This window comes from Pipistrellus kuhlii, unplaced genomic scaffold (genome assembly GCF_014108245.1).
Source record: "Pipistrellus kuhlii isolate mPipKuh1 unplaced genomic scaffold, mPipKuh1.p scaffold_m20_p_8, whole genome shotgun sequence".
NCBI classification, from domain to species: Eukaryota; Metazoa; Chordata; class Mammalia; order Chiroptera; family Vespertilionidae; genus Pipistrellus; species Pipistrellus kuhlii.
The window spans coordinates 17,181,660-17,204,746 of NW_023425584.1; the positions used below are offsets into that span (position 1 = coordinate 17,181,660).

The 23,087-nt window shown below is 38.1% G+C and overlaps 1 protein-coding gene across 1 annotated transcript; it reads left to right on the forward strand.

The window, feature by feature from the left end:
* Positions 1-160: 160 nt before the first annotated feature.
* On the forward strand, positions 161-12,183 carry NMUR2 (neuromedin U receptor 2). Its single transcript, XM_036424454.2, has 4 exons — positions 161-979; positions 5,522-5,606; positions 7,727-7,852; positions 10,961-12,183. Exons 1-4 carry the CDS (start codon positions 254-256, stop codon positions 11,233-11,235), a joined length of 1,212 nt encoding a protein of 403 aa, XP_036280347.1. The 5' UTR covers positions 161-253; the 3' UTR covers positions 11,236-12,183.
* The last annotated feature ends 10,904 nt before the right edge of the window (positions 12,184-23,087 follow it).

Below are 23,087 nucleotides of genomic sequence, written 5' to 3' on the forward strand. Positions count from 1 at the left end.
CTCTGCACGCAAAGCCAGCAAGCCCAACCCAGCTGTCCTCTCATTTGCCTGACACACTCTCATTGGCCCACAGCCTAAGGAGGGGCGTGGCTTCTGTCTCTCCGGGGGCTCTTCAAAAGAGATCCTTGCAGAAGCACTCACCCTCCCCTGCCTCCTGCACTGGGGTTGTGCTTCCCTGTCTGTTTTCTCTTTCCTTTCTGTCTCATCTTGGGACAGAGGCTCTTTCCAAAGGAAACGTGGGCCTTGGATTTTAATGTCAATGATGGAAAAATATGAGAATGTCTCCTGGATCCCCCAGCAGGAACTGGAAGATCCATTCAAGAAATATCTGAACAGCACAGAGGACTACCTGACCTTTGTCTGTGGGCCTCAGCGCAGCCACCTCTTCCTCCCGGTGACTATGGTGTACACCCTGATTTTTGTGGTTGGGGTCGCTGGCAATGTCCTGGTGTGCCTGGTGATTCTTCGGCACCAGACTATGAAGACACCCACAAACTACTACCTCTTCAGCTTGGCTATCTCGGACCTTCTGGTCCTGCTCCTTGGGATGCCCCTGGAAGTCTATGAGATGTGGCGTAACTACCCCTTCCTGTTTGGGCCCGTGGGATGCTACTTCAAGACAGCCCTCTTTGAGACTGTGTGCTTCGCCTCCATCCTCAGTGTCACCACAGTCAGCGTGGAGCGCTACGTGGCCATCCTCCACCCTTTCCGCGCCAAGCTGGAGTGCACCCGGAGGAGGGCCCTCAGGGTCCTGGGCATCATCTGGGTCTTCTCTGTTCTCTTCTCTCTGCCCAACACCAGTCTCCATGGCATCAAGCTCCACTACTTCCCCAATGGGTCTTTGGTGCCGGGCTCTGCCACCTGTACAGTCATCAAGCCCATGTGGATCTATAATTTCATTATCCAGGCCACCTCCTTCCTCTTCTACATCCTCCCCATGACTGTCATCAGTGTTCTCTACTACCTCATGGGGCTCAGAGTGAGTATCCCAACTGGCTGGCTTAGGGCAGCATCCTTTTTTTTTCACTCGCTGACTCCAAGTTTTATAAGAGGAACTTAGAATCAGAGAAGTTCAGAATGGGAAGGGAGCATAGCGTAACACAGAATGAGCTCATAGGGGAAACCCAGAAGTTAAAGGACTTGCCTCAGTTGGACAAATAGTGCCAAAAACTATAAATTATTTCCTCTAAAACACCTTTTTTTTTTTTATTATTCTTCCCTCTATACCTGGGGTTCTCAAACCTAGGTGTTCCTATCTAGAAACCTTACTATGGGTAGCAATATGCAAGCCCCTTCCTAGGGAAATTCTGATTCAGTATGTCTGAGGTGGAGCCTCATTAAATAGCACAGGTGGTCATCCCCTAGAGAGCCAGTTTCACAGCCTGCTGTCTTTTTTCAGCCCATATCTATGGCCTGCACTGAAATCTTCCTTTGCACCAACTTGGTCTGAGTATAATATAAACTAACCCCACCCATTTATACTCCAAGACAAATACAGGGTGGGACAAAGTAGGTTTATAATTGTGGGTATGCAAAACAAATAGTTCATTCTTGTATTATTGTTGTTCTTATCATCACCATTATTATCATATTATTTTCCATATAAACAACTGTAAACCTACTCTTGCCTCACTCTGTATACAGTTTTACAGTCAGACACTTTCCTGCGATTGTTTTCATTCTATCAGGTTTGAAATATCAGGTTAAAAATGCAAAAATATGTCCTAAGCCAGATCAACTTGGCCTCTCTTGAGAAGGTGGAGATTTGGGGCTAGGGGTGTAAATAGAGCACGTGAAATAGAGTAGAAGGCAGTGTGAATAAGAGATTGCTTGGATTAATAGAAAATCATCTCTGCTTGTGCAACATATACTTAGAGGTTCCTTTTTCTGTGCACATAATGGTAAATCAATTTCTTCCTTTTTTTGTATTTTTTTTCTGAGTCTAAATAAGCTGAGAAAAACTATTTTTGATGAGGGTAGAAGTAAATTGATGTTGTTTATCTCCTAGTATACTCTGCATCCAAATTCATAGAGATGACACCTGCCTGTGACAGTTTTATACCCTTTTAAGGAGGTGGCTTGTGTAGGAAACCATTATGAGGCCATTTAGACTCTCAGGTCTGAAGCTCACTGTCTACTGTGCCTTTAGGCAAGCAACACGACTCTCTTTTGGAATTACTGTTCACATTTATAAAACGAAAAGGTCACATCAGATTATATTGAAGGCTCCTTATAGCTCTGTCTGTGATTCCTTTACAAAAAAAAAACAAAAAAAACAAGAAGGAAAAATGTGTGAGTAGGAGCAATGTGAGTCATACATTGAAAGAAAAACAAAGCTGACATCACATTTACATCATATGCTTCAATTTGGTTTGGACACCATGCATGACTTAACAATTAATATATCCTCATATCATTGGTGAATACCTGCTGGGCCTAAGGTGAATGCAATGTTGAAATAGGAAGAATAAATTCTAAGATTAAATTTTCTTTATCTAAGAATAAATTCATGGATATCTAGACATAGAAGCAACTCTGATCAGGCAGAAAACTGTGCTAGTCTCCTCCCGAAGGGCTGGTCGCTATATTCCCAGACATATGTTTTCCCAGAGAACCTCACAATCATGTCTTTAGTATGCTCTGTGCGTTTCAGTTGGGGGATAGGACTTCTGCATGATTCCAAGTACCATGAATCCTATGAGGAATATCCACCCCAAACTGGTTAATATCATCTCATCCAACACCAAGCAATCACCTTGGATCAATTTGGAGGAAATATTTAATTGGAGCAGAAAATACATACATTTCCCTGCCCCCAACCAATTACATTGAGTTTTGTTTTGTTTTGTTTTGTTGTTTTGTTGTCATCAGACTACAGCTGTCTTGTATCAGGAGTTAAATGACAGCTTAGACAACAGCTTAGAAATCACCCAAATTTGCTTTGTGAATGTAATACTACTTCCAGCGTCCTGTTCTCAGGAAGGATGAAGAAATTCCCTGCTTAGAAAGTCACTCCTAGAGGAGTTTAAAGACAGGAGATAGATCTTAGTCTGTGTCCTTGGGCTCCGGACCTGGCACATGCTATATTTGCTCTATCTTTGCCTGAATGTTTCTGCCATCTATCACTACAATTTCTTTTACCTTTCTTTTCTTTTTTTTATTTAATATATTTTATTGATTTTTTACAGAGAAGAAGGGAGAGAGAGAGCCAGAAACGCCGATTAGAGAGAAACATCAACCAGCTACCTCCTGCACATCCCCCACTGGGAATGTGCCCACAGCCAAAGTACATGCCCTTGACTGGAATCGAACCCGGGACCTTTCAGTCCGCAGACCGACGCTGTACCACTGAACCAAACCGGTTTTGGCTCTCTTTTACCTTTCTAACTCTCACTTTAAATCATGCCCACACTTCCTCAGGGAAGCTTTCCCTGATTTCCTACCTACACTTGGACCTTGTATAGGTGCTCATGGTTCCTGGTGATTTTTCTTCCTTAGATTTATTCCAATTTAGAATTCTATATTTGGATATTCCTTGTTATCTTTCTCTCCAACTTGACTGTAAGATGAATGAATGAGTGCATGAATGAATGAATGAAGTTGAATTATTCCCATCCTAGCTGGACTTTAGCTTCTTTACCTTCAAAACAAGAGACTTGGAAACAAACTCATAGGGCTATTTTGATCTAAAAGGTTTTAAAGAGACTTAAGCAACTCTGAGGATGATTGTTATTGATTCCCTTAGCAAATCTTAAGTTATGATAAACTCTGGAACCCACTGACTTCAGGAGGTGGGAAACCATAGGTTGGTGAAATCCAGGATGGGGGAAGGAGGAGGAGAGCCACGTATATGCTCAAAACTGAGTAGTTAGTGCAGCTTCCTTCCAGGATACAAGTCTCCACAGAGCATCTGGATGAGATGGTATTAACCAAATATCAAACATGATAGAGATGGAAAATATCCAATCACAGGACAAGTTCCTCCCATCTGGGAGGAGGTTCACTGAAGCTCTCACAAACTCCTTGTATCTTCTGCATACAGCATTAATGCTTGAGTTGAGGAGCATGCATTATGGATTGCAACAGAATTCAGCCATGCCAACCAGAGTTGAACTTTTTTAAATTTAAAAGAATGTGTTCAGATTGTAGACACATTGCTCAGTTGGTTGAGTGTCAAACCATGTACCAAGAAGGTGCCAGTTTGATTCCCAGTCAGGGCATGTGCCGGGTTGCAGGCTCGATCCCCAGTAGGGGGTATGCAAGAGGCAGCCAATGGATATTTGTCTCTCTCCCTCTTCTTTCCTCTCTCTCTAAAACCCAATAAAAATATATTTTTTAAAGAAATGTTCAGATACTGCTTAAAGAATCATTACCTCTCCCAATAAGAATGAGTATTTATAATTTCTAAACTGAGAAACATATGCACTCTTGTTGTAATATTAGTAAAGTAGAATTTCCCAAGTTGTGTTTTTCAAGATGGTACTAGGTATTCCACTAAAAGGAGTTTGGGAAAAGTATTGTTTAGTCAGAGAAACATCTCCTTTGAGGCTGGGGTGAGAGATGTAGGGTGTGGAAGGTGGGCATGGGAGAATGGTGATATATAATGCTTTATGAAGATTCATAGGGCCTATTAGCATATTAAAGACTCTGGGAAGACCCACAATTGAGACTATAGAATTTATAAAACAGAAGTAATACCTGTTTAAGCTTTCTACTGCCAATCCACCACATAGCAGAAGGATTACATCCTCATAGATGTATAATAATTACCAAATGAACTAGAGGCCCAGTGCATGAAATTTGTGCACTGGGGAGGGAGGAGGTCCCTCAGCCCAGCCTGCGTCCTCTTGCAATCCAGAACACCTTATGGGATGTCTGAGGAGAGGGAGTCTAAGCCAGCAGTCAGACATCCCTCTCACAGTCTGGGACCCCTTGCTCCTTACTGCCTGCCCTGCCCTCCTGCTCGCTGCTCCTTAGCATTGCTGCAGAGGCAAGAGAGGCTCCCACCACCATCACTGCATTCACCAGCCTTGAACCCACTTCTGGATGAGCAGTGCTTTCCCTGTGGGACTGCACTAATTACCAGGGGGCAGCTCCTGCATTGAGCGTCTGCCCCCTGGTGGTCATTGAGCATCATAGCAATCAGTCATTCTGGTTGTTCCGCTGTAATGGTCACTTCAGCCTTTATTATATGGAAATGCCTATATAACTTTTTTTACTTCATAACTTCACATTTTTCATAGAAAATTATATGTGGCCTATTAACATGCCATATATAACAAGGGTTCTATAAAATAGAAGATAATAAATGGTTGTAATGCAACTTGACTACATCCACCTGTCCAGTTGAGTTAGATTATCTAGATTCACCTCCAACTTAATATTAAACTTTGACAAATTCTTACATTTATTTTAATTCCCAATTTTTGGTCTAAGAATGAGTGTTAGAGTTACACTTCTCAGATCCTAACAGAAGGGAGAATGTTTTCTTTCTTAACATTTCTTTTCACTTCTCTTGCAGCTAAAGAAAGACCAAACCCTTGAGGAAGACAAAATAACTGCAAATATTCAAAGACCCTACAGAAAATCAGTCACCAAAATGCTATGTAAGTCCTCCATTTTGGTTTTGTTTGTTTGTCTGTGTTTATAAAAGAAAAAGAGTTGCATTTGGTGCTAAGAAAGTGCTTCTGAGTACCAGGATCAAAATTCTCCTGAAATGTAAATCATGGTCTGGTCTTCTATGGCTTACTCAAATTTTCTAGGACCTCTTTGATTCCTAGTTCCATTTTTAACACTCAAAACAACACACTAAATTGCATTCACTGTAATGTCCTGTGTGCTTTTTGGCACAAATCACATCCACTCTACGAGCTTTTGAGTATCTCTTTCTCCCTCTAAAGTAAGCAGATGTTTTTAAAATTATTTTTTATGGATTTGTTTTAAAATATAAAAAACGATGAGTGCGCCATTTAGAAAATGCACAAATTACATACACAAACATTTTATAACTCATTTTAGGGGATCATGAAACCCCTACTACCTTTTCTTGGACTCCATGAAATACTTTACCTCCAGATTAAGAACAGCTGTTCAAGAGTACCCCTATGTGGTCATTCCACCTATGACACTGCATGATTTTATATAAATAATTTTTTAAAAATACATAACTACACTCTCCAAAAGCATTTGATAAAAAATATTTGATCCAGCACTACCCTATAGGAGATAGATAGTAATGAGAGAAAAGAGGTTTATGATATACTTTCCAAGTCAAAACCTAAGGTTTGGAAAAAACAAATCCTCCAGGCTAATATGTACATGAAACACTCACCATAACTATATGTTGCTTACGAACAAAAAATTAAACCTGTGAAAGTCACCAAAATTTGTCATTTCAACTCTAAGACTCATCTTCTTGAAAATGTTTTAGTCCCTGTAGGCACTTGACTTTCCCTGTTAAGAAATCTCATGTCTTTATTATCGCTCCCTTTTCTCCTTGATTGTAATCTACTCTCACAAAAAGACTTGAAGTGCATTTATGTTAAAATCATAATGATAAAATATGCTGCAAAGCATTTGCCTTTAGTATGGAGGGTTCGTTTTTTTAAAGCAATTAAAATTTTAATTGTGGGGAATTGTAGGCAGTAGTGAGCAGATTAGGGACTTTTTCTTGGAGAGGTAAACTCAGAAGAAATTTCCAGATATTCCTGAAACCACACCACACAGATAAATAACTTAACTCTGAATATGTTTAATGCCAAAGTAAATGTATGTACTACTGACAACAGAAACCTCAAATGTGCTCACAGGTACAGAGACCTGTAAAAATAAACACCCATATACCATTACCCAACCTCAAACATTATCAACTCATAACAAATCTTGTTCCATCTATATCACTGTCTCTCACTTGCCCCTAAAAGAATATTTTGAAGCAAATCTCAAGCATCATGTTTTGGAAAAGGAAAGTATTTTATAACTTCAGAAGAAGAAAAAATATATATATTTATATGTGTGGAGATTAAATGCCCCATAGAGTAACTGCAGTAGCACCAATGGCTGTCATGGGAGCTGAAAATAAGAAACTAGAAGGTACAATTTCTTGTGAATCTATATTATTTCAAAATAAAAACTAAACCAAATAAAAAGAAACTAGAAATAATTCTGTAGTCTAGGAACATCTAATATAATAGACACATCCCTTGTCCCAATAAAAAAATGCTTATAAAGGATTAGTATACTTATGATTGTTCTCTTTCTCTCTTACCCCTTACAAAATTTTAAATGATTAGATTCAGAGCAGATTTTAGTTCTTTCTAGAGTAACAAATATTCATACCATAGTCAATATTTTTTATTAATCAATGATCAAATGCTTGAACCCAATCATTTTATTTATATAGCCAATTTATGTGGTTCCAATGGTCTACTTGCAATATAATTCATTTCTCACAATAGAATGAATTGGAATGAATTTGATACTATTTAAAATGTTCTAAAGGAGACTTACATTATATAAGAAATCTTATACAATCATGTAAAAAAACTGATCCTAAATTCTATATAATTCACTCTTATATTTAAATAAGACCTAGTTAGTCTGTAATAATGATAACAAGAGGGAAGGGAAAATGCTGGGAGGAATGGATGGACTTACCATAGTAGCCATTAGATACTTATCCTTGTTTTGACTGCCTTTTGTTCTCCCATTCATCCTTCTTTTTCAGTTGTCTTGGTCTTAGTGTTTGCTATCTGTTGGACCCCATTCCACATTGACCGGCTCTTCTTCAGCTTTGTGGAGGAATGGACTGAATCCCTGGCTGTTGTGTTCAACCTCATCCATGTGGTGTCAGGTAAAATCTTAGTTCCTTTGGTTGCATCATAAGTATACGGGTAAACGAAGCTTCTTTATTTTGCTCAGAGCAGTAGGTTCTGTCTGGATCTACTGATTTATCATGGGGGCCTACTATACTATTATGAAGTCACTTGATTTTTTATTTTATTTAAATACCAATTAAGTATGTTACTGGTCCAAAAGAAATACACCGGATCACTGCTTTAGATGTTACTCTATGGAAGACCACAACTCTAAGCATGATGACTACAGTAGAAAAATGGTCTAAGGAGTGACTGCCTTGATATTCTTTCCAATGACCACATGATTGAATTAATTCCTATTTATTAAATATCTATGCCCTTGAAATCTTGTATTGTTTTTATCAAGTGTTAGATTCTCATGAAAACCAACCAAAGGGTATTACTATATTCATGGTGCGTCGGGGTCTGCCTGTAGGCTACTTTAACGCTGCTTGTTGAACATACTAGAGAATGGGGAGGGAAGGTCACTAAGTAAGAGGACCTGGATTTGCATCTCACTTCCACCATTAGTTTTCTGAAGACCATGGCTTCCTTTATGCCAGTTTCCTCAACTGTAAAATGGCAATAACACCTTCCCTGTTTAAATATGGGCTAATGGAAAGAAGCAAATAAAATATTAGCTACTAAGAAATTTTAAACTGTAAAATGCCATATATTTTTCTATAATCACCACATATTATCATCACCATTTTACTGTTGAAGAAACAATTCCACAAGAAAAAAAAAAAGGCTTGCCCAAAGGCATACTTCTGACAAATAGTAAAAGCAGGGTTGGGGCAAAATCATCTAACTTCAAGTTCAGAGTTCTTGAGCCCAAAATAGAGCTGAGAATGGCCATGTAGTTCCCCTTTCTCAGTCAGTGTGTCTGTGAGCCTTGGGTTCACACCACTTCTGTCCCTCTGCTTCTCCTAGTCACCAGCTGGTTCAGAGAGGCAAGGTAAGATCAATTTGTGCAAATTAAGCTCCAGATGTGCACAGTGCTAAAGCAATAGTATTCATATGTTTATTGAATATCATTTAATTATTTATTTTCTTCACTCTCTTTTTATTTTCAACAGGCCTTGTGTACAGCTTATACTTGAACATTAGAATTTACTGTTATGTTAAGCTATTATTTTAAACAAAAATTTCAGATTATAGTTCTTATTTTCAAGATAATCTGAGAAAAATGGGGCGTCTAAATAAACTGGAAAACACCACAAGATCACCTGAGGCTTGAATAGCTGACTATCCCTCTCTAAATGTAACAAAATGACCATTTTAAGACTTCCAAATTACGGTATTTATAACATTTTCCTGTTAAAATGTAATCTCTCCCTCCCCTTTAGTACCGGCCAAGTGAAACCTTAAACACTACAGAAAACGTCTCCAACCAGCCTTTTGATCCCCAAGTTATAATAAGTTATAATAGTTCCAATCATTGACCTTATGCTTGTCAAACCAGCTGATTAGAGAGTTATGCACACTCTGCATTATTCCTGCAATATATATTTTAAATATATTTTATTGATTTTAGAGGGAGAGAGAGATAAAAACATCAATGATGAGAAAGAATCATTGATCAGCTGCCTCTTGCATGCCCCTCTACTGAGGATCAAGCCTGCAACCCAGGCATATGCCCTTGACCAAAATCAAGATCAGGACCCTTCAGTCCTCAGACTGATGCTCTATTCATTTAGCCAAAATGGCTAGGGCATAAAGATTGCTGCCTCTGCATATTTGTGCATGCTTTACTTTCTACCTTCAGAACTCACTCCTCTCTTGCCCAACTCTCCTACGCATTTCAGGGTCTGGCTGGAATTTGATCACCCACCATTAAATCATTCATAACCATCATACTCTTTACAGTTATGCCATTATGTGAATTTTTATAACATGGCTGTTGGTATGACATATTTTGCTCTTGATAGATATTGTTTGGTATCACTCTATTATTAATTATTGATGTAGGGCAGAGATCTTGCCTCTGTAACACTATTCCAAGTTCTTGGAAAACAAATTCTAAATCCATTACCTCCTAATGTACCTCAAAGTTCCTGGCACTTAATAAGAGTTCAATCAATATTTATTTATTGAATGAATTAATAGTCCATAGAAATGTTTTCCTTCTCTATTCCTTTATTCCCAATTCTGTGCACAGGGCCTATGCCACTTTTCATGTTCTGAACTAAATAAATGAGGACAATGATGAGCATGTTGATGACAGTATAGTACCTGTCACTTACTTTATATTCTCAACCATTCCCAGCCCCTCTGTGGATAGTATCTCAACTTTATCCTCACAATGATGCAGATAGGTGAGTTAGGCTTGTATTGTAATTCCCATTTTATATAGAGAGAAAAATTGAAGTGCCAATTCTGCCTGAAGTCTTGGAATAAGCAAAGGCCAAGATCGGAAACTAAGTCCTGTGATTCTCAACCTTAGGCTCCTCGTGGGCTTTGGGGAAATAAAATAAGATATGGTAATAAAGGATGAGCATATAACAAACAAGAAAGTGACAGTGTGTAAGGCACTTGGTAGAGAAAATAAATGGCAAAATGCAGTTATTTAATAAGGTTGGAAACTAGGTGGGAAGAACCATGGAAGGAAAAAGCGAAATAAGAAGAGGCACTGGGAATATTTCTTTGAAGAGATATTAAACATATAAGGAATCTCAGCAGGGACAATGCCTTGACTGACTTACCATTCCTCCATGGCTTACAAGTTTCAAATTATAGATTTAAGCACAATTCCAATGAGACAAAAACATCTCTCTTCCTCTGATAGTTAAGCATTTCTCGTTAATGCCGTGGGAACATGCTCTTTAATTAAACAAGTGTGGATCAAAGGAAGTTGCAGAACATCTCAGAGAGATCCCTTGCTGGCCTAAAATTTGCCAAGATTCTTTGATCTTTCTGCGTTTGATTCCTATGTACACAGTTGGTAGAGCATTTTGTATCCTCAATTAGTGTCTTGTATATATTATCACTTCCAAAATAGGCAATCATGGGGATTCTAGGTTTTGTTAAACATTTATGCTTCTTCCTAGCATGCCTCTCACTCAATATCTCCTCGGTGTGTCTATTTAACCCCTGCATTCCAGGTGTCTTCTTCTATCTGAGCTCAGCTGTCAACCCCATTATCTATAACCTACTCTCTCGTCGATTCCGAGCAGCATTCAGGAGTGTGATCTTTCCTTCCTGCAAACAGTGGCACCCCCAGCAACACCCACAAGGGCCACCTGTCCAGCGGAACATCTTCCTGACAGAATGTCATCTTATGGAGCTGACTGAAGAGGCGGGCCCCCACTTCCCCTGTCAGCTGTCCATCAGCAGCAATCACCTCCACACAGTGCACTATTCGGAACAGACCGCATGAAAGGAACTCTCAAAAAATTGACATTCCTGTCTGCCTTCACAGTTAAGTCAGCCGATAACTTATGCCTTCATATGTGATAATGAGGAGGAAAATGGCTCTCTGAACTTATATATCCATTTGTAGGTGTATTTTTAAACAAATGTGGAAATCCCTACTGAAATATGGATCTAAAACCCACAACCTCCTGACAGCCTGAGGCCCCTTCACTTGTTGATGAAGAGAACATGACTAGCAAAGTAGGATAGCTATACTTTGAGTATTTTACACTCGTCCAAATGGTTTTTCCTGAGTCATCCTCACTCTGAGTCAGGCTGTGGTCACTCTATCAACTAATGGTCCCTGTCAGCCCCAGAAGGAAGGCATGTAGATATGGTTTTCTTTCCTGTGATTTGAAGGGTCCATGCCAGAGTTCCTCCAAAGCAAACTACTTTCCCAACTGCCTCATATTCTGCCATCATAATGTGATTCCTTCAGTCTGAAGACTTGTACTTTTAGAAGAATCTTTCTGATAACATGGGAATGATCCTTACAACTATTACCCCCACCATCCCCATGCCCAAGTTATTATAAGTAGGTCCTCACCAGGAATTCAATTAGATACAAGTTCTACCTAGAGAAGAAGGGGATGAGATAGAAGGCTAAGGTGGAAGATCGTAAGATACATAAACTATACCGAGCACAAACTTAGTTATTTTTACAATTTGGTCTAGACTTGGATTTCTATAATCTAACTTCATAAAGAGAAGTGTGTTCTACTACTATCTTGATAAAAAGACAAGTCAAATGGTAACTACTGGTCTCAAACCCATTATTTTCAGCTGCTCAGTCCTGCATTGCCTATATAATACTCCTCATGTATAATATGGGAAAAACCTACTTTCCTGACTCATCTTCTATCACATCATCTCAATAAACTGTATTATTTGACCTTCTTATGAAAATACATAGCAATTTTCTCAGCTGCACATATTTGCTTATAGATTTCCCTTTTTATCGCCAATCTCCATCTTTTTCTATCCTACCTATCCTTCAATGTCCATCACAATGTTGTACCTCTTCTATGAAACCTTGTTTAATGTATTTGATAAATGTGGTATCTGAATTCTCTGTCACTTTATGTCTTGTAAGCTTTTTCTTCACTCTGCTTTGTATTTCTGAGATTTATATTCCTGCTTTGTCAGAATGTAAATGGATCAAAGATATGGGGTATCTTGTGTTCATTTTTGCTCTTGCTAAAACCCTGGAAATATATCTATTACAATTGTAGGTGTTCAGTAAATACATGGAAAGTGAGTTGACTTCACATTCCAATATACTGAGCCAAACAACAGCTTCAAAGAGAACCAGATTCTGTTTCTGACGGATGCCTGACTTCAGATGGCCATTTAATTAGGTGAGTTTATAACAGTGTACCTGCTATGCCTGCAGTGCAAGAAGGCCCTTCTCAGTTCCCGGGTTCACTGATGCTGAGATATGCCAGTTCTAGCTTTTAATCTACGATTTTTTCCTAAATTGAATGAACCATCCTATTGAAAAATTGGGGTCATGGTCTCTGATGTCAACATTTCTTAACTGAACAGGCATCTCCAAAGGGATTCGATATTTTTTAAAATTTGCTTTGCTAATCACAAGCCAAATTTTAATGAATTAAAATTCTCCCGTGATGATTTATTTTTGTGAGCAGAACTGTCTGGTCATTTGTGAGTTAAGTTGAAAAGACTTGGCAAAACAAAACTTCAGAAATGGAGGAGGAATGGGTTTCCTTCTTGCCTTTTAAGGCACATTCTTAATGAAGTTCTAAGAGGGTTATTATCCTTAACATCAACTCCCAATGACCAGGCCTAAAAATGCTGCTGTTATAGGTGGATGCATAGAAAAAGAAATAACACTGAAGTTAGTAAATTGGCTGTTTGATTAAAACTTTGGGCTCTTTTTTATTTTTCTCCTCACTTACCTTTTTTTCCTAAAAATTTACAATCCCCAAATTATCACTAACTCATTAACTCTTTCATTCAACAGATCTTAACTAAGTACACAGCAGGTGAAGTGCATGCTCCAGGTTATGAATTCCCTGAATCTGAAAGTTTGCATCTAATAGAAGATAATTGTTTTTGAAAAACATTACAGAGTGTATTTATTCAAATCTAATTGTGAAATGTGCTACAAAATACAATTACAAACTATATGAAACTATATTTTTAAAAAAAGGTATTTGGCCAAGTCAGGGGGAAGTAAGTTTAATTAAGCACATGATTACATATGGGAAGTTATATTTTAAAGTAAAAATTGAAATACACATGTCCTAGAGTTAGTTTGTATAAAGTTCATACAAAATTAGTAGAACAAAGAGAGACACTAAATTTTCAACTCTATCATAGCTAACCTCGTGAATTCCTTGTTATCTCTGAATTTTAGAATAATGATAGAAGAGGTCAGTGTGATAAATGTTGGCAATTTAACTCTTCTGCAATGAGAAAGTGACTTTTGAGCTCTCTACTAATTCACACTCAGTGAACTGAAGCTCTGACATTCAAAAGGTTGCTTGCCCAATTAGTTGGTAGACCAGAGAGATAGCAGAAATTCCTAATCTGAGACTTATAAACAAGTGTCAGAAGGACCAAGAATCTCCTGAAATTGACGTTTTAATTATTAATTTGTACTTTTTTTTCTTGGCAATAAGATATATACTTTGATTAGCTTCTAAAAATAGCTTATGACTTAAATTATCATAAATACTGTTGTAAAGTGCCCTTAACAGTCATACATAAGGTCATTCTTTTAATGGGTGAGGTGTAGCTGAATGAAGATATTGCAGGATAATTAAAAGTGTTATTATTCCAACATAAAAATCCAGTATAGATAAGTATCAGCTATTCAGTGATATGCTGGCGCCAGCGAGGACTGGTTTGCAAAATTGTTACATATATAGAAATTTTGAGAGCCTGTTGCCAAATGATAGCTTAAAATCAGCCACAGTGGGAATATTTACACCATAGAAATTGGATAACATCACACCTCAGCACACCTCTAACTTTAATAGGCTAGCAATCTGCCATCTTGTATAATATGTGTGATTTGTTTGTACTGTAGAATAAATGGCCAATAACACTGTTATAATTACACACCACTTAAAATTGTGGTTAACTCGTTGACAAAACGTAGTCAATAGGCCAGATTTTGACCCAGAGGTAAAAGATAAAATAATTGAAAGCATGCTAATTATGACATGAAAACCTCATCAGCATTTTATAACTAAGCTAGAGTGGAAGAATTACCCTTGGATGCTGTCCATTAATATTAGTGCAGAACATAGCAACAGAGCTACTCATTATCTTCCCTTTATATCTGTTTTAAATATCCCACAGGATTCATTGTAAAAAAAAAAAAAAAAAAAAAAAAAAAAAAAAAAAAAAAAAAAAAAAAGGATGCACAATTTCCACATTCTCTGCTTGGCTGGAGACTTCGTTTATTAAATTTTGTAAATGTGTGGAAAGGGACTATATAAATGTTATAAAGAAGCTTGAGGTTGTACTGGATTATGCAAGCCAAGCAAACAACCTACAACCTACCCCCTTTTTGTTTACATCCCCTTTGAATCATTAAATCACATTGGAACTCTGCATTAGACATACATGTATATGTTATACTTTGAAAATATTTTCTAGGTAAAGTCAAGATTTGAAAGTTTTAACTAATTTTCATGAGGCCTAGAAATTGCTGCATCTACATAAATTATACTATTGAAGTGAAATATATACATTGTGAAAAATATATACCATGAATTTAGTAGGCTGGAATGGTTATATTGAGCAGGTTTTAAAAAAAAAGTTAAAAGGAAAGCAATTCATTGTTTTCAAAGATATGAAATTAATTGTATGTTAAAAAAAAAAAAAAAAACCTTCCCTAATGCCTAAATAATGATTTGTAAGCAAGTAGGTATTTTTAAATAGTGTTTAACCAGACTTGAGTAAAACTTGCTTATTTGAATATTATATCAACAGAAGGAATATCTTACCATAATTGTATGTTTCCCTTTGTAAATGTTGAAAATGTTAATGTTGATTCTAACTTCATTACTAATCCCTTAATGATAGAAACTTAAAAAAAGCTTTACTTCATAACATTCATTTGTACTATTATCTAAGTTTTCACAGCTTCACTAAGAGGGAGATATATGCCCCCTTTCAGTTGACAAAACAAGACTTATCCTCACTTCTCACTTAGTAAAATAGACAAGTCTAGATGAGTCATACAACAGTATTTACATCTCACTCATATAACTGCAGGTTAGCTGTGGTGGCTCCTCTCTACTCTATCCCAAATTGGGCACTGGCAGGAGAGATAATGGTCACCCAGAGTATATGTTTCTCAGAGTGAGCAAGTTACTTGGCCAATCCTCAAGTTACAAGCTCAGGAAGTATACCTGACTCACCACGAGGCCATGCCCTGCCAAGGGGGGCATGTATGATATTCCCAGAAGAAGTGGAGCGAAGTGTCAGGACTAGGAACACCCATCTGGTAAGTGGTACAGTGATTTTGAACCCAGAACTACATGGACTGCAGTGTCTGAGCTCCCCCATTACTACACTGATTCCACATGTGACCCTACCTCATTGACATCATAGCAAAAGCCTCTCAGTTAATGTCACCCCCAATATTACCTCATTTACTTACCACTAAATCACCAGTACAGACCAGAGAGCAAACAACAGTATGGGCACTGAAGCCAGATCCCTGGGTTCAAATCCTGCCTATAACATGCTTAGCTGTTACCTTGAGCAGGTTTCCTAATCTCTCTGGTCCAGTTTCCCAATCTATAAAATAGAAATTATGGTAGTATCTATATCATGGTGGTTACATAAGGGTTAAATTAATATACTACTCTTAATGGTCTTATGATCCTGCCTGACACCTAGGAAGTGCTAAAATAAGTGTTTGTATGTCTAGTCGGTGTTGTTTAGTGGTTAAGCATTGACCTATGAACCAAGAGGTCAAAGTTCAATTCCCAATTAGGGCACATGCCCAGGTTGTGGGCTTGATTCCCCAGTAGGGAGCATGCAGGAGGCAGCCAATCAATGATTCTCATCATTGCTGTTTCTATCTCTCCCTCTCCCTCTTCTCTGAAATCAATTTTAAAAATGCTTTTAAAAATAAGTATTTGTTTATGAACCTACATGTAAGAAAAGTATGTCAATATACTGGTGACATTATTAAAATAAATATAAGACTTTTCAGGAAAAAAAATGTTTGTAGGAGAATAATAACTAGGAATTAGTGCACTTTTTTTGTTTCATGAAGGTATGTTATTTTAACATCTGCTTTTGTTTACATTTTTAGAGAATGTTATTCTCTGGCAGCATTCAAATGTAAGATGATTTTTAAATGAGCTCTACACCAGGAAATGTGTCAGGCTTTTTATTTATTTATTTATTTATTTATTTTTGGTAATCATTTCTACCAGATAAACAAGCTGCTCAAGATTCCATCAGCAATGGCTAGGAGCCCATTAATAATGAAGGCACAAGTAGGTACTCAAGACTGTTTCTCTGTTACATGAAAGATTAATCAATATTATGATAGGGCAGCCGCAAAGCCACAGGCACTCAGGCTGTTAGGATGGCCAGGCAATCTAATTGTTTTTGAAAGGCCTTTGGCCTGTCTTCCTATGGGGAATTAAATGTGTGATTTGGGGCTCTCAGAATTAGAAGACAAAGGGCTAAGGATCCAACTAATGTGATCATTCTAGCCTAGACACCAAGCTCAGAGTTAAATGACGAGGGGAAAGCCTCCAGGGTATTGAATGTTTCCAGTACATGTAGAAATGAAAATGTACCTGCATAATTATCCAGAAACACTCTCACAGACACACCCAGAATAATGTGAGACCAAATGTTTGGACACCCAAAGGTCCAGTCACTGGACTCATGCATACCCTCCACACAATCACTTCAGTAGTTCTGGAAATTACTCTCCAGTAATTTCATTCTTTGTGTGTGGAATAAGTGTGATTCATGCTTCGTATGAATAGTGTCCTATCCCCGCCCCCACCAACCCAACTGCTGACACAGTCATTAGAAAACATCTTATCTCTAGGCCTTGAATTTCTACCTCAAAAGATAATGTCACTTTTACATTACAAATACTTGTAAGTTATTAACATGTGTGTGTTAATTTACAGATTGTTTTCTTAAAGTGAAAAAAAAAAAAACACCCCAAGATATTACAGAAAAGGAAATTACTTGTGTATGCCAAATAAAGTATGGCTCTGGCTAAACTTGTGGTCCTCAATGTCTGGAGACATTTATTGTCACAAATAAGGGGATGCTCCTGACCTCTAGTGAGTAGAGGCCAGTGATGCTTTTCAACATCCTACAGTGGCCAAGATAGCTCCCCCACCCCACCCCACCCAAAAAAAAAAAAAAAAAAAAAAAAAAAAAAAAAAAAAAAAAAACCTATAAAATATTATCAGACCTAAGATGTCAATAGTGCTGACGTTGTAAAACTCTTGCCTAAAGCAAAGAGGGTAGGACTCCCTTTAAACAGAAATTGATTATTTATTTGAAAACAATGTCCAGACTAGAAGGATCTTAGGGTATAATCAAACTGACTCTCTGTTGACAAAGAAACTATGATTTGGACTGCAGTGCCCCTGAAAGGACCAGAGCCCGTGTCCAGGGACACCAGTGACTATTTTGTGGGCTGGTGACTCAGCCCACAAAATAGAAATCTGCTTAACTACTGAATATTGTTGTAGCACTTTTTCAAAAGAGAAATCATTTAAGATAACGTTGTTGCCTCATCTATACTTGTGTGGTAGAGCCTCTAATGTTCCCATACGAGAATCATCTCTTGGCACTCAAGTCCTTGTGATGTCACTTTCAAGATTAGATTAGAGAAAGAGTCTGGCTTCTCTCCTGGGCATAAACCCCCTCTCTCTTTCTCTCTCCCCCTCCCTCAGTTATCTCTGGAAAGCCAGCTGCTGGTGAGCTTGGAAGCAGAACCTCTCCTCGCCAAGCCCCAAAGTGCCTGTGGGACTGTGAACCACTGGATTGTAGCCCCTGAGAGACCCTAAACCAGGGTACCCAGCTAAGCTGTAGCCAGGTTCTTGAAGCACAGAAACTGAGATAATAAACATGCATTGTTCTATAAACTTTGTAGTGATTTGTTATGTTGTTATTACAGTCAAATTGTAAAGATTTTGAAATTGTTTAAGAGGAGGAAAATCTTTAGGACTCAGGAACTTTCCATCCAATTCAATTTATTTTAGTCAATTGAATTGAATTGAATTCTAAATTGAAGGTGAAATATAATGAGACCACCATCATTCAGCCTCGGTATGTTTGCTAATAAGACAATTTTCATTTGTATGTTGTTAACTCTCAGGTAAACACATTTCACTTCTTTTTAAATTTAAATAAATTTAAAAAGAAGTGAAATCTGTGTTTACCCATAAATCCCATTATGTTTATTTATGTGTTTCCCCCCAAATAAGACATCCTCCGAAAATAAGACCTAGTACTTGGAAAGATAAGACATCCCCTGAAAATAAGACCTAGCTCAACTTTGGGAGAAAAAATTAATATAAAACACTGTCTTACTTTCGAGGAAACAGGGTAGAAGGAACTGTCTCTTGCAGAATAAAAGAAATATCACAACATCTATTATAGTTGGTACTGTTTTTACTCACATCTAATGCATTTGCAGAGGAAGACTCTCTAGAGATCCTGAAAAAATACTTGACTACCCCCAAGTGGACACATGAGTTATTTTTAAGAAAATAAAATGTAAAATTGGCACTGTCTTCCAATAGCCACCACAAAATGGTATGGAGTGATTATAGATCAGACTCAGCATCTCAGAGCTGATGAGAACTTTAAAAGTTGAAACTTTGAAATTCAGAACCCTAGAGCTGTTAAGATATTTGCATTCCCTCTACAGTCTGTCTTATGCTCATACATTTCTATTTTGCTGCCTACCAAAGCAGCTTGTTCTCTCTGTCCACAACTCAACTGGAGTTGTGCTACAGTAAGTCTTCATTTTTCTTGCGAATTGTCTGTAAACCACACAAGATTTCTCATGTCATCCACACCATTCTTAATGTTCTTCATAGTTTCCAGAAAAAAAGATGCTATCACCCTCCAGAAAGTATATTCAAACAACCCAGAGCACTGGATCTTAACCTTTCTGGGGTATTATCTTAAAAATTAGTTTTTGCGTGCGCTGGCTCGCTCGCTCTCTCTCTCTCTCTCTCTCTCTCTCTCTCTCTCTCTCTCTCTCTCTCTCTCTCTCTCTCTCTCTTTCTCATCTGCAATTAAGAGCTCTGGCCAGGGCAGCTGGCTTTCTGGAAAGCACATTTTATCCCCATTTCCAAGAAAAAACTCAAAGTGGGAGAAAAAAGGAATCATGGCCAAGAAAGGATGGGAGAGCAAACACAGAAGGGCAAAGAGAGCCTTTGCATAGCACACATCTGCAGGTTTTCCCTTTTTGCTTCCTTCTAAAACCTTCACCATTAGCAAGATAGCCTTGCTGTCCTTGGAGTCTGATCTATGGCAGGAAACAGGGGTGAGGGAAAGTGGAAAGGAACATTTCTTCTCCCTGGGGACAGAGAAAGGAGTAGAGAGAGGACAGCTTTGACTTCCATTTAAGATTAGAGTGAATAAAAATTATAAATAAATCCATTCTTTTCTATATTTTCTTCTGAGTGTTTTAATAAAAATGTTGAGCTGAAACCAATTTGGCTCAGTGGATAGAGTGTCGGCTTGCGGACTGAAAGGTCCCAGATTTGATTCCGGTCTAGGACATGTACCTTGGGTGCAGCACATCCTCAGTGGGGGGTGTGCAGGAGGCGGCTGATCAATGTTTCTTTCTCATTGATGTTTCTAACTATCTATCCCTCTCTCTTCCTCTCTGTAAAAAATCAATAAAATATATATATTTTTAAAATGTTGAACCACTAATCATTTTTATGCACACTACACACTTCCTCTCCATTTATCTGCTTGTCTTTTATAGCAAAATTCCATCAGTCTACATCCTCAGCTTCCACTTCCTCATCTTCCACAGTTATTTAAAACCACTTCAGTCAAGCTTTTGCCTCCATGACTTCAGGAAAACCAGACTTACTAAGCTCACCAATGACTCTAGGTGTCAATTTTTGCGTGCCTTCTTCACACCACTGACTTATTCCATCCCCATCCTTATTGAAACCCTTTCTTCACTTGGGTCCCTGGCCACTGCACTCAACTTTAGTCATTTAGCAAGCATTCCTTCACCATCACTCTCATCTAAACCCTCCTCTCTTATTGATGTATCACATAGCTTTGTACTAGTTTTGTTTTATTCCACTTTTGTTCTCCACCCAAGACATGAAGTGACGGTTGATTTGATGTTTGAAAATTTTTTTTATCTGTTCAGATTCTTCTCAGCACATGCCGATACACTCAGAACAAACCCCAAACCTACTAGATGGCCTATCAGAGGCCCTGCATAAAATGTGGCTCCAACAACTCTGTCTTGCTTCCACTCCACCACAGTACAATGGCTCATTCCATCTCATTGCCTTTGTGTTTGCTTTCTTACCTGCTTGTAACAGACTTCTCCTAGGTGTTTGGATGGCTTGTATTTTCACTTCATGCAGATCTCTATTCATATATCACATCTCCAAAAATCCTCCCCTGACTATCCTTTTCCTGTCCATTCCCTTTATGCTACTTTAAAATTCTTCAAAAAACTTATTTTGGTTTGTTGGTTGGTCTGTCTACCCCAATAGAAAATAAGTTTTGTGAGGGCAGGGACTGTGTCTGCATTGTTCATTACCCTATCCCCAGCATCAAGAACCCTGCCTAGAACACAGATGTTCAGTAAATATTTGTAGAGTGAACTGGGAGCTAGGATATAAAATACTTATAAGTCATATCACTTAGCCCTAATAATGTTCTATAAATATAATTCAAAGTATGAGGTAGGAAATGTTGAGGAGTCATGCACGTAACTCCAAAGACACTAGGCAGAATATCCTATATAATAAAAGGGTAATATGCAAATTGTCCCCTCGACCAGGAGTTAGACCAGAATTTGACCAGGGGACTAGGGGGCGGCAGGTGTCAACCACCTAGGAACCCTCACCCCTGCCCACCTAGCCCAATTGACTCTGATAGAGGTGGGCCATCTAGACCCCACCCAGGCACAAATTCATGCACCAGGTCTCTAGTCTGCTATTAAAAAAAAAAAAAAAAAAAAAAAAAAGAGGATAAGTAACCTTTTATGAGAGCATGGTTGGATTAGAAATTACCTCTGACCAATAATTAAAATCAAAGGCTTTACAAAGCAGATGACATTAAACTGAATATAAGAGAATGCATAGTATTCTGTTTGAAAGAAGAGGAAGAAGGCATGAAAAAAATGCTAGGGAGGTAAGAAAGCATGTTCACTCATTCATTTAATGAATATTTATTGATTTTTCTATTATGAGCTTGCCAGGCATTGTTCTAAATGCTAGGGATTTGGTAATGAATGAAACAGAATACAAATTACAGCTTCAAAAAGTTTACATCCTAGCGGGAAGAGAAGTCAATAAGAAAATAAGCAAAGAAATACAGCAAATTATTTCAGATTGTGAAATAAGCAGTCACACCACCTCCGGGGCTGGGATAAAGAACTCAAAAGGATTGTGCAAGAGATAGAGGCACTGCTTGGAACAGACTTGTCACAGAAGTTCTCTAGGGAAGTCCTGGGAACTAGAGGAGGAGCAGGATCTAGCTCTGCCCAGAGATGAAGGAAAACCATACCAAGTCAAGGGAATGGTGAAGGCACAGGCAGAAGAGCCATGAGTATGCCTGCTGACCATTTCCAATTCTTCACCCCTCAGGCACATCTAGGGTTTCATTTCCTTGTATTAAATCAGATGACACTAAACTGGACATAAGAAAATGCATAGTATTTTGTTTGAAAGAAAAGGAAGAAGGAATTAATTAAAAGGTCTCTTATAATTAATTCTAGTCTCTAAATTGTGAGCAGAAGTAATGTGTGTCATTTCATTACTGACATAAGATCTGCCAGAGTTATGTTTTCCCTCTGGAATAACAATTTACAAATGTTGGTAGGAATGATGACTGCTTTGTCATCCTAGGTCCCTGAGTGACTGCAATAAACAGACACCCTGTGCTGATACATAATAGGCTTATAGTAACATTTAGGTACATTTTTGTGTGGCCATTCTTTCATTTCTCTTGGATAGATAACTAGAAATGGAATTGCTCATGTTTAACATTTCAAGAAAGTGCCATACCGTTTTCCAAAGTGACCGTACCATTTTTGATTTCTACTAGTATGAGGGACCCAATTTCCCTGCATCCCCAACAACACTTGTCGGTAGTCATCCACATGAACATGATGTCGAATATTGTTGTGGGCTTGACCTGTATTTCCCTAATGATTAATGAACACGTTGAATCTGATAGCTTAGCTAGTAAGCTTAGCAATTGCTAGTAAGCTGGGAGCTAGGCTCAAAGTGAGACTTCAGGGTCAGAAGCTTGTCCCATGAACTACACCATATGAAAGTTCAAATGATATCACTCCCTACATAAAATTATGCTAACTGAAGTAGACTGTACATTCAAAATAATGCCTGTAAATTTACTAGTAGAGGTAGTAAAAACAGTCCTGAATGGTTATATGTGATTAATTCACAGCACATTAAAAAAATCCACATTGAAGGAAATAAACAAAGATATATTTAAAAAACAAAAAAGAACATTTGTGGAGATCAAGATGACCAATGGATCACCTTCTTGGATATTAAAGTCACCAGATATTGTGATGGGAACATAGCTTTTATAAATCATTATTAAAGA